This window comes from Neomonachus schauinslandi, chromosome 1 (genome assembly GCF_002201575.2).
Source record: "Neomonachus schauinslandi chromosome 1, ASM220157v2, whole genome shotgun sequence".
In the NCBI taxonomy this organism is placed as follows: domain Eukaryota; kingdom Metazoa; phylum Chordata; class Mammalia; order Carnivora; family Phocidae; genus Neomonachus; species Neomonachus schauinslandi.
The window spans coordinates 77,739,253-77,751,279 of NC_058403.1; the positions used below are offsets into that span (position 1 = coordinate 77,739,253).

Consider the following 12,027-nt stretch of genomic DNA (forward strand, 5'->3'; position numbering starts at 1 on the left):
GGAAGGCCTGGATCTGAGTCTTGGATGAGGCTCTTAGAGCCGTGTAAACCTCCGTTTCCTGATCTGGATGAAGGGGGAGCTATTCCCACCCTGGCCAGCACATAGGTCAAGCAATTGGTGAATTGTGAATAGTGAATGATGGTCCCCACACATCAGGGGGTGTGCAAGCTGCAGGCTCTGCATTTCCTCAGCCCTTGTTTATCCTTGGCTCCCTAGGGTGTCATAGTTACTGTAGCACACAATGTGCAGGATACTTGGAAGAGCAGTAGGGTGAAGCGGTAGGGGAAGCAGGAGGGTGGAGACCCCTGAAGGCCTGGGTGGCTGTGATCTGGGCCTGAGCCTCCCAGCCTGCCCTTTCCACTCAGGGTCACTACCCAGCCCTGCCTCCCCAGCCCAGCTCTGGGCCCTAGAACTCTCTCTTGGGACTCCCCACCTCCCCAGGCCTGGCTCTTGGCTCCCGGCTCAGCTGCCATGGAAACAAGTGCCAGGTGACAAAAGATAGTGCTGGGTCCTATTTCCTCCTGGTCCTGTTGATGAGGATTTTCAGACCACAGAGACTGAACTGCTCTGCATCGACCTGGGCTCTTTCTGTGTGCTCTCTCAGGCTGAATTCAAGCTTCCATCCCTGCCAGCAGGACCATGTCTACCAGCCTGACCACTTGTGAATGGAAGAAAGTCTTCTATGAGAAGATGGAGGTGGCCAAGCCGGCCGACAGCTGGGAACTCATCATAGATCCCAACCTCAAGCCCAACGAGCTGGCCCCAGGCTGGAAGCAGTACCTGGAGCAGCATGCCTCAGGCAGGTGAGCAGCCCAGACAGGAGACGCCTGCAGGCAGCCTTCGGGGCATCTTCCAAGGGGAGGCAGAGAGATACATGGAGCCTGGTCCTGGGGTCAGCTCAGGTTAGGGGGCAGAGAAGGAACTTCCAAGCAGGTCAAAGAGGCCTGGGTTCTAATCCCAGCTGTACCACTGACTGCCTGGGTGACCTTGGCAAGTTGTGTTCTCTCTTTGGGTCTTGGTTTTCTACTAAACGAAGAGCTATAATGTCCCTACAATCTCTGACATTTTAGATGTTTTCACATTTTCATAATCTCTTAAAGAATGGTGGCGCCTGAGGGGAGGAGGCCATGAGGTCCACTGAGAAAACCTTTTAGCTTAGGGTTGGGGCCTGTACTCTGGTCCTAGGTCTGTTTAGTCAACTCAGTCCAATTTGATCTGAATACAAAAACATTCATTGTCCACCTGCTATGTTCTGGAAACTGCCTTTATGGCTAACTAATTCTGTGAACTTGTGAAAAGTCTCTTTCCCTTTCCGGGCCTCAGTTTTTACATTTGCAAAACCAGGAAGTTGGCCTTGGGTGACCAATTAAGACCCTTCCAGCTTTATTGTCTATGGGTCTGTGACAAAAAGACTTAGCTTTGGACACAATTTCCCTTAGGTCTGTAAAGCCCAGTGTCCTATACCCTACAGGAACCTCATGTTTTCCACAGTGCAAGGAGTCCTTGAGGCTAAGGGGACATATCCATCTGAAGCCCACATGCCTCTCCTTCTTCTAGACTGTGATTTGGGATCAGGACCACAGAATTCCCTGCCCAAGCTGCCTCAGACTCACCTTCAGGGCCTATGCAGTCCTCTTCCCTGAGTCCACTGATTCAAGGACAGATAGTACCCCAAAGGCCCCCAGGGAGGCCAACAGGTGGCTGTGTTTTGGGGGTGTGGACACACAGAACTTGGACACACACACTGGGTTGTTCATGCATGTTTGTATGGTGTGGCATGCTGCTGGGGGTGGCAATAGGAGGCAGGCTATTTCTGTTTGTACTCTTGTTCTAAGACCTGTAAATATTGGAGTGAACTTGTCTTCGGGACAAAAGACAGAGAGGCAGAGGTTGGTTGGTTAATTTCAATTTGCATCAATTCCAGAGACATTATTGTGCACCTGTTATATCCTGGGTCCTGGCTCGGTCTCTGGCTAGCTGTACATGGATGGCTCTCTTTCTCTCTGCTTCCGTTTCAGCTCAATAAAATGAGGTTGACTAGATGATCCTTAAAGTCCCCTTGCACTAGGTCTGCTGTTTTGAAATTTAAGATCTGAGTTCTAGCTTGAGGGAGAGGAAACAACTCTGGATTGGCTTGATCAAAAAGATGTAGAAGAAGGAGAAAGAACACATGAAGCTCCTGAGCTGCCTGTTGAGAGGAATGCAAAGGGCTGGGAACTTGGGCCCAGGAGGCCAGGGGCCCAGGGGATGAGGGGCTGAGCTCCACGGGCTCGTGGCTGCTCCCTGCCTCAGGTCTCACCTGGTCCTGCTCCTGGCTGGTGGCCTGTGGCTCTCAGCTGGCCTCAGGCAGGCCTTCAGGACTGCTGCTGTTGTGTTATTCTGTGCACAGGCTCACTCTCCCTGGAAGTCGTAGGATGCGTTAATCCTGGTGCCCCACAACTCTGGCCCAACGTGAGTGGGGACCCCCTTCTGGCTTAGGACCAATCAAGCTGCTCTGCTGGCCAGCCTGGCCTTGGCCTATGCTGGGTATTGTTCTGTGCTTATGTTGTCTGTGGGATCCAGGCCTCAGGGGCAGGCTTGGCTTCATCTCTACCCCCACAGCCTGGACTATGTGGTGCTTGGCATTAAGTAGGTGCTAAGTGGTGTCTGTTGGACTGAATTGAATTCCTCATCAGAGGTCCTTTGGGCCATTGTACAGGGGACCCAGAGACATTCAGCAGTGAGGGCAAACTTGGCCCAGTAGACCCTCAAGTGTAAAGCTGTTTTAACAGGTTCTGGAAGAGTTCCTCTCAGGATGGAAGGAACTGGCCTGAAGGTAATGAGTGCTCCATCACTGATGGTGTGCAAGCACCGGACGGGGGCTGAGGGAGTGGGGCCTGGCTAGATGAGTCCCAGACTACTTCCTTCCACTATCCTGAGGCTGGGACTCTAGGGGGCCCACTTTGTCTCAAGTGTGGCCTGTGTGTATGTAAGTGTGCATATGTAAATGTGTGTGGAGGAGGATGCAGACTAGGATCCTCTTTTCCAGTCTCTATGGCAGGGCTAGAGTGGGGTCTAGGGATGACTTGTCAAGGGTTAAGAGAGTGTTCTTTATGAAGGTACAGGGACCAAATTCCGTAGTCCTCCCCCTGTTGGCCCATCACCCATCCACCAGTCCATCTGGTGGATTCTTGGTGGTCAGTCTCTGAGTTATTCTTGGTGGCCTGTGCTCAGTAGTTCAAGGCATCTCCTTTTCTCCCCAGAGCAGGCAGGATGCATGAGTGAGACAGGGAGAGGCAGGGAAGGTCTGAGGTAAAAGAGCCTTACTGGACACCATCACCCTGCAATTCACAGATGCAAAATAAGGCCCAGATTTTGGGAGTGAGCCCTGTGCACGTACAGGTGCATGGCTTGAGTTCATTAGGCTTAGGGGAACTGAGGCCACAGGAAGGTGTGCAGGAAGCAGGCTGGAGAGACTGCTAGAAGCCAGGCTCCTGAGGACACTGCTCCAGGCCCAGGGGAGCTCACTGGGAGGAGGCAGAGCCTGTGGAGCGCTAAGGAACCCAAGGGACAACCAACAAGCAGCCTTTACCTCCAGGCACAGGCAGGCAGGACCCATTCTTTCTGGGCTCCTCAGGGCAGGCTGTCGCTGGGAGGGAGGCCGACCCTCTCCATCCTCCCCTCCCCTCCCCGCAGGTTCCACTGCTCCTGGTGCTGGCACACCTGGCAGTCGCCCCACGTGGTCATCCTCTTCCACATGTACCTGGACCGCGCCCAGCGGGCGGGCTCGGTGCGCATGCGCGTCTTCAAGCAGCTGTGCTACGAGTGCGGCACGGCGCGGCTGGATGAGTCGAGCATGCTGGAGGAGAACATCGAGAGCCTGGTGGACAACCTCATCACCAGCCTGCGGGAGCAGTGCTACGATGAAGACGGCGGCCAGTACCGCATCCACGTGGCCAGTCGCCCGGACGGGGGTCCGCACCGCAGTGAGTTCTGCGAGGCCTGCCAGGAGGGCATCGTGCACTGGAAGCCCAGCGAGAAGCTGCTGGAGGAGGAGGCGACCACCTACACCTTCTCAGGAGCCTCCAAGCCAAGCGCCCAGGAGGGTTCGGGCTACAACTTCTTCTCCCTTCGCTGGTGGCTAATTGGGGCCTCCCTCTGCCTGCTCATTGTCTACCTGCAGTTCTCCTTCCGCGGCTCTACCTTCCTTTAGTGGAGCCGCGCATGTGGGGTGGGAATGGGGGAGACCATTCTGGTTGTGATTCTTCTGCAGAGTCAACATATGCTCTGGACAGCTCTCTCTGGACCTCGGTGTATTCCTCTGCAGAATGGGAAGTTTGTTCTAGGGGATATTTCATGGTCTTTCCATTAAAATTTACAAAGAGGGTCTAAGGAAGATTTAGGCTTGGTGGGAGTACTAGTCTTCTCCCTCCACTTCCTCCGCCTCCATCTCTACCCCACCTTTCACTCCATTTCCATTTCCCACACCCCATTAGGACCCTAGTAGATCCTGTCGTGCCCTGACCTCATCTCAAGTTCGTGTTCAGCTGCCTCTGCCCTGCCACGGTTCCCCTTGGAGTAGGCAGTGATCCCACCCTATACATCAATACTCAGTGCGTCTTGATTTAGTCCCTGTCTTGGAGAGTCTGCTCCCACCATTCTGAAAGTTTCAGATTTTGACTTTGGTGCTAGAACTGCACTGTCCAATTTGGTAGTCACTAGTCATGTGTGATTATCTAAATTTAAATTAATTAAAATGAAATAAAATTAAAAATTCAGTTCCTCAGTTGCACCAGCCACGTATCAAGTTCTCAGTAGCCATATGTGGCTAGTGGCTACCATATTGTGCTATGCAGATATAGAACATCATCACAGAAATTTCTACGGGACAGCACTAGTCTAGATCTTGAAATTCCCACTTAAATGTGTGTGATCTCATAAAAATCAGAGGGGGACTCAGGTTTAAAGGGGTGCATCATGGAGCCTTTTGGGGGCAGGGACAGGTAGGGATGTGGTGTGTTAGAGATACACAAATAAATCTGTAATCTCTGTGTTTCTGGCTGTCAGTGGATTGGAATTTGTGGGTCCCAGTGTTGTCTAAACTTATTTCCTGGAAGAGGACCTATTGAAATTCACTACAAGATGATGGCACTCTCTCTCAATCTGTCTTGCTTTCACTGTGTGTATGTGGGCGGGGGAGGGGGGCTGTCTTGGAGAATACATTCCCGTGTTTTGAAGAAATGTGTGAGCTACAGCATCACTAATTACACAATGCAGGGAGATGTTCCTCTGCCATCCTTAATGAAAATACCTTTGCAGCCAATTCTATGGATCTCCTTGTTCCTGGGGATGGTGAGGGAAGGGGCATATTAGGCAGATCTGGAATCTTTCAGGTGACAGTGGAGTTATGTGTCTCCATTCAGGGGAGGTGATGACCAAGGGGAAGCATGAGTAGTGGAGGCAGACAGTACTTGTCTTCTAGCAATGTTGTCCTTTTCTGAGTCCGTGAGACTACCCCATTACAAGGAATGGATTTGCTGTGCCCATTCCCTTAGGCATAGCTGTGACTTGGGCAATTTGACTCATGGTTTGGTGTGAGATGACCCTGTGTTTATTATTGTCTGGAATAGGAAACAGAAACTCTCCTATTCACACTCCTAATTCTTTCCTGACATTCACAACTTTCTACAGCCCACCCTTAGAGCATCTATCCCAAGTGGTCCCTGAGAACTGAAGATGAGGTTCAAGGCTGGTGTGTCCAACTAGCTATGTTTCCAGTGGTGGGCTGATTTGGACACTGTGTCCCACCTGCCCACTGTATGTCAGACTGGCTTTACTCTTCTCCAGCTTTAGCAGGGGTTCTGGTGGCTTGTCTGGATTCCCCCTCTGGACTTGTAGGAGCAGAGAGTCAGGTAATCTGGATGAATCTACCTCTCTTTGGTTGGGTACGCTACAGGTACAAGAAGGGCAGCAGACTGGAGCATTTGTGAACTGGGGGTACGTGAAGTTGTGTTCACCTCTGTTAGCTACAGAGAATGCTCAAATGGGTCTGTGCGGAGTGTGTGTCCCATAGGGTGCTGCTCAACTGCAGACAGGTGGTAGCTTCTGGGGGTCAGCCACTTTTCTGCCTGTCTGTCACCTGCTCTGGATGTTGCATGTTGCACCCTCTCCTGGAAGATTCTGTGACAGCACTTGTGCCTCATCCTCCCCCTTCTGTTTCCTCCCTGTTGTGATGTTCCCTCTCTCGCCCATCCCTTACACGCTGGGGTTCCCCTGGAGGCTCTCTGTTGTTCTTCCTGGGTAACACGTACCTGCTCACATAGTAGGTTCTCATGCCTGGGGACTCCCAGTCTTTGCAGCTCTAGGAGGCCTGCTACCACACTCCAGGCCCACAGACCAATCGACCTGACCCCTGGGAGTTCCCTCAGCATGACCAAGGCTGACATCTTCACTTTACCATCCAAACTTGTTCCTCCCACTTCTCAGAAGTCTGGGAGTTATCTCCTGATCCTCCCTGACCGCCCTACCCCTCGCCGCCAAATGGATCAACATGTCTTGTTGATTGTTCTTCCCAAGTGCCTCTGGCTTGGTCTCCTCTCCTTCCTTCCCACTTCCTACTGCCCAGACTCATCCTTTGGTGTTCCTTGACTCTGCAGCCTCCTTAATAATCATCACACCTAAAGCCTCCCCTTGTACAGCCCACCCTGCACTCTACCACTCTCTAGGGGTGACTTTCTATTAATTAGATATAGTTAGCTCACTATCCTGCTTAAACTCTTCCAGAGATCTTTCCTGCTAATGGACAAAACTTAGTCTCACTAGCCGGGCACACCTCATTTTCCAGATAATAATACTACAGAACATTTATTGAGAAGGAGCTCAATAAGCAGTTGCTATGATAATAATTTACAGTGCATGAGGTGTTGTGCTAAGTGCTTTGTATGCATTGTCCCATCTAATTCTGAAAACAACCATTTGAGGCAGGCATTATTATCATCTTTAGTAGGGCTGAGGCTCAGAGAGGTTAAGACACTGGTTCATGCGAACCCAGTTAGGAGGTCCCAGTGCTGAGGTTGAAATCCAGGGTCTCTCTGATTTCAGAACTTCAGTTCTCAATCACTATGTTATCCTGCCACTCCCACAAAACCAGTGCTCCTCATACTGAGATGTTCACTCCCTGGGAACCCTGTCCCCATCTGCCTTTCAGGGGCCTTTTCTTCAGTATCAGCTGGAGCCTTAACTCCTGTGTGAAGCCTTCGTTCACAGCCCCAGGCAGCCTTAGCCTCTCACCGCCCTCTGCTACTGCCCTTGTCATGTTGTGTTGTCACTGCTGTTTGTGTGTCTGCTCACCACTCTCACTTGTTTTTCACCTACCTCTCCCCAGTACCTGGCACAAAGTAACTGCTTAATCAGAAGGTTGATGGACTAAATTCTTGTCTTGGATGCAATATAATCTCCCACAACTTCCCTCCCACCAAGAACTATCCTGTGTATGTTTCGTGGACTATGGTGCCCCCAACCTGGGAGGGAAGGACATGCTGACTTTTGCCAGCTAATAAGTATAATTTCCCCTTACTAACAAGTCCTGAGATAGGCACTGTAATTATCCACACTTATGGAGGAGAAACTGAGGCTTAGCAAGATGTTTAGTTTTGCAAGGCTTGAGAGCTGGTTAGTGGAAATCTGGTATAGGAGCACAGATGGCCAAGAAATGAAGAATTAAATAAGCCTGTAAGGCTTAAAACATGACAGGTATTGAGACCCCAGCACCTCGCCCAGAGAACACAGCTACCCACTAACATCTGGATGACAGCTGGACTTCAGACCAGTAGCTGAAGAAAGAGAAGCTGGATTTCTAGAAATGTGGAAACAGAGAAGTCTGAAAAATGTACAAAACTTGTCTACTGGAATAGATGACAAGAAGTTCACGGGAACTCTTATAGACATTCAGTGTAAGATTAGCCCCATGCTCATGTACCTTTGATGCTGTTATGTGGAATGAGTATTTGTACCCCATCTCTCATGTGGCCTTTGTGACCTGGCAAGAGATGCTTCTTATTATTAGTAGTATTTGGTGTCTGTGTATATCCTACAACTACAACTGTATTATAGGAGTTATAAGAATACAATGCTTTATAACTCCCAAGTGCATCTTTCTGCTGATTTTACACCATTGAGTAAGCACAGATAGCTTTCATTGGTTGCTGGTTGGCAGTCTGCAGACTCCCTGATGAGGAGTACAGTAAGGCATGCAAAAGAATACGATGTCAAGACTCGAGATCTGGGTACCAGTCCAAGGATACAGTGAAATGAATCAATATAAACCCATTACTACCCCTGGAAAAAATGGTATGAGGTATATGCTATAGTTATACAGCTATATTCTTTCCATTTTCATCCATAAGTCAACATACATCTATTCTGTTTGATTCCTTGCCTGTCCTAAGTTCCAGGATCACAAAGATAATCAGACACAGTCCCTGACTTGGAGGGCTCATATTGTGTACTAGTCAATGCTGTGTTGGGGGGGGACAGCCTAATCATACCTCAGGGGTGAGGGGCTAGGAATGGTTTCTTAGAAGAGGAGTCATGCAGCTGGTATGTCTTGAAGGATGTACAGAAGTGGTCGGGAGGTCAAGGCTAGGGCTGGCAGGGAGCCAAATTCATCCCAACTGGAGTGAAAAAGGAAAACCCAAAGGCAAAGCTCACTTCATATCCAGGAAGCAGTAAGCAACCAAGTACCAAGGAGAAGTCAGGAGGATGGAGCACAAGAGGAATCTGGGAGCATTGGCTAGAAATAAGGCAGAAAAACAAGGTAGGCTGGAGTTGCGTGAAGATGGTTTTCTTGGCTCAAGTAAGGAGTGAGGGAGGAGCGTTTTGATTTATGATAGACATTTTATTGTCAGTTTTAGAACTTGTCTTTAAAAGAAATTGAAAAGGTAATACTGAACAGCAATCTTACCCTAATGCCTCCTAGAAGCATTAGAATGACTGAAGATGTTGTACCTGGCACCACCTGTGAATGAGAGGAAGCATTCAGTCTCCCCTCACCGTAATCTCCATCTGTCCTTTTCTCTCTCCCCAGCAGCTGAGAAGAGTCTCAGCTTCCACTTTAGGGATGGGCATGAATGATGTCTTCAAGTGTTCTGTGGGCAATGAGAATCTGGGCTGCAAATCACAAAACTATTAACTCTGTCAAGTAACACAGAAAACTTTGTTTATTCAATACTGAAATAAGGTCAATTAACTATTTTAATAATCAGTGAAAGTAGGCAATTTGTTTCCACTGCCAATTGTTCACATATGTTGAGGACAGTTATGGTACAAATTATTTTCCTTTTTGCTTTTTTGTTCCTTTTTATTCCTTCAATTAAAATAAATTACTTCCTTAAAGATTTAAATATACATATGTCCATATCCATTATAGAAGCATTAAACAAGAATAAATGTTTCTTTTTTTTTTTTTTAAAGATTTGTATTTATTTGACAGAGAGAGAAACAGCGAGAGAGGGAACACAAGCAGGGGGAGTGGGAGAGGGAGAAGTAGGCTTCCCGTGGAGCAGAGAGCCTGATGTGGGGCTTGATCCCAGAACCCTGGGATCATGACCTGAGCTGAAGGCAGACACTTAACGACGGAGCCACCCAGGTGCCCCAAGAATAAATGTTTCTAACAGAATAAAATATGCAAAACTTTTGATAATGTGTGTGTGTTCATATATCAATAAGTGCTTATATAAGAGATAAGAAAGAGAAAAGCAGTCTCTGACATCTGGGAGCTGACCTTACCCTCACAGTTAGGTTGTGGTGCTCACCTGTTGAACATAAACAATTCATAAAACACCAACATCGACCAGATCACTCTGGGGTGATGCTGGATCAAGGCAAGCATAAGACCACTCTATAACTGTATCTGAATACAAATAGAAGCATGCACATTGTCCAAACTTCAAAAAATGACCAAATAACCCCCTACCATGGCCAATATGAATGGCTGTTATTTCTTTACCAGTCATACCTTCTGGCCTTCTAGATAAGAATAATTAAGATACCCCCATCATAGAATTATCTCCACTTTCTGATAATATCCATTCCAGAGCACAGCCCGCTTACACCAACCTTCCCCTACTTGGTACATGCCCCAATGCTATAGTGTATCTTTTCTAATACCTTCTTACTGAGATGCTTCAAGGTTGCTAAGTGAATCCTTGCTCTTTTCAATGAGTCAAAAAACCCAACTTTGTTTAGTAACACATATGTTCCTGGAGGTCTTTGGCTAAAGGAAATTGACAAGGAGTCCATGGGGTGTTCAGATGTCTCCATGAACTCAAAAACAAAAATATACAGAAAGATTTTTTTCTGACTGTGAGATATTTAACTGAGAAAACCAAATAATTAACCAAGTAAAGTAAAATTTAAGAATTTAGTTTTAAAAGGGTGTTTCTAAATCTTAGGGTAAAAATGAAATATATGTATTTGCCTTTATTTAGAAATTAAGGAGCGTAACTTCATGCAAAAATTATTTCTGTTTTCATGCTTTGTAATCCCTTAACAACTTATTTTCTAGTATTGGTAGACTTTTAAAAATTATATTTCCCACAAAAAGTTAAACAGTAGGGGCACCTGGGTGGTTCAGTTGGTTAAGCATCTGACTCTTGATTTCGGTTCAGGTCATGATCTCAGGGTCATGAGATAGAGCCCCATGTCGGGGTCCACGCTGAGTGTGGAGCCTGCTTAAGATTCTCTCCCCCCGTCAACCTCTGCCCTCTACCCCTGTGCATGTTCTCTCTCTCTCTTTCTTCCTCTAAAAAAAAAAAAAAAGAAAGAAAGTTAAACAACAAGTGTCTCTTCTAGTACTGATTATCTTCACATTTTTGGAAAATGTATTTTTACCATATTCTTACATCTATTTCAAGAATGTTACGTAAGCTATTAATTCTTTTGGTAGAATGGGGAGAAATTTCACATACCTTCTTCCCTGCCAACTTGGATTTCCAGTTTTGTTAGAATGATCTAGTATTTTATAACTAAATTAAGAAAATCCTTTATGGCTTATATGGTTTCTTTCAAGAATTACATTAGACACATGCATTATGTTTCATAATATTAATTTAGGAATTGACTCTTAAATTCTACAATTTTATTTTTCCTTACCATCTTTATGCCAGCCCACTCCATTTTTGAGGTCTTTATTTTGATTTATTTTCTTCCTTTCATTTGAAGTACTTTTGTGAGAAATATTTTCAGAGAGGATCTGTGGTTGGTTTGGCTGTCTGAGATTTCTGTTGCTCTTATTTCACCAGAATAGCTTGGCTAAGTATTATATTCTGTGATCACAATCCTTTATTTTTTTTCTCTCAAAACTTGGTGACATTTTTCAGTGTCTTCTGGAATTTATTGAGACAGAGAAAAATTTTGTTATCAATCTAATGTTTCTTTTCTTTTACATTGCCTGATGTAATGTAAAATGTGCGTGTGTGTGTGTGTGTACAATAGCTTCACAAATCTTGTAGAGAATACAGTCTAGAGAGCTTCTAAGGTTTTGCTTGTTTTGTTTTATTTCTTGTAGTAACGTCATTCACAGAGGAGAGGGAGGCATTTATTCTGATTCTTTAGATTGTCTTTATGTGTTTGAACTATAATTTTTCATACACTTAATGACTTTTCTCAGCTGATGCTTGCAGCAGGGAGATGGGGGGAGTGTTCTGTTAGAGACTGTGCCATGTCTATTCAAATTATTTGGTCTCTGACAAAAGGAGAAGAAAAATGCCTTATTTCCCAGAAGTTTTGTTTACTGGAAGAGAGGTCATGTTAACAAGGGGGTGGTAGGGAGGGAGCCGCCCTCAGATGCAGCCACCCTGCATGGCCATAGGAGCATGGCAAAACAGTCCTTTTCTGTATTTTGTTATAGATCAAGTCACAGGATCATCACTTCTCTCACTGACTGCCATGAATACCTTATAAGAAGTTGGCTTTATTAGGCGGCATCCCCTTGCTTTACATTTCTGCAAATTTAATCCAAAATTAGTGCAGTGACTACACAGTTTCTGT

At 46.7% G+C, this 12,027-nt stretch overlaps 1 protein-coding gene across 1 annotated transcript; it reads left to right on the forward strand.

The window, feature by feature from the left end:
* Positions 1-533: 533 nt before the first annotated feature.
* RTP2 (receptor transporter protein 2) lies at positions 534-4,192 on the forward strand. The gene is made up of 2 exons (XM_021692617.1): positions 534-803; positions 3,676-4,192. Exons 1-2 carry the CDS (start codon positions 640-642, stop codon positions 4,190-4,192), a joined length of 681 nt encoding a protein of 226 aa, XP_021548292.1. The 5' UTR covers positions 534-639.
* Positions 4,193-12,027: the final 7,835 nt, after the last annotated feature.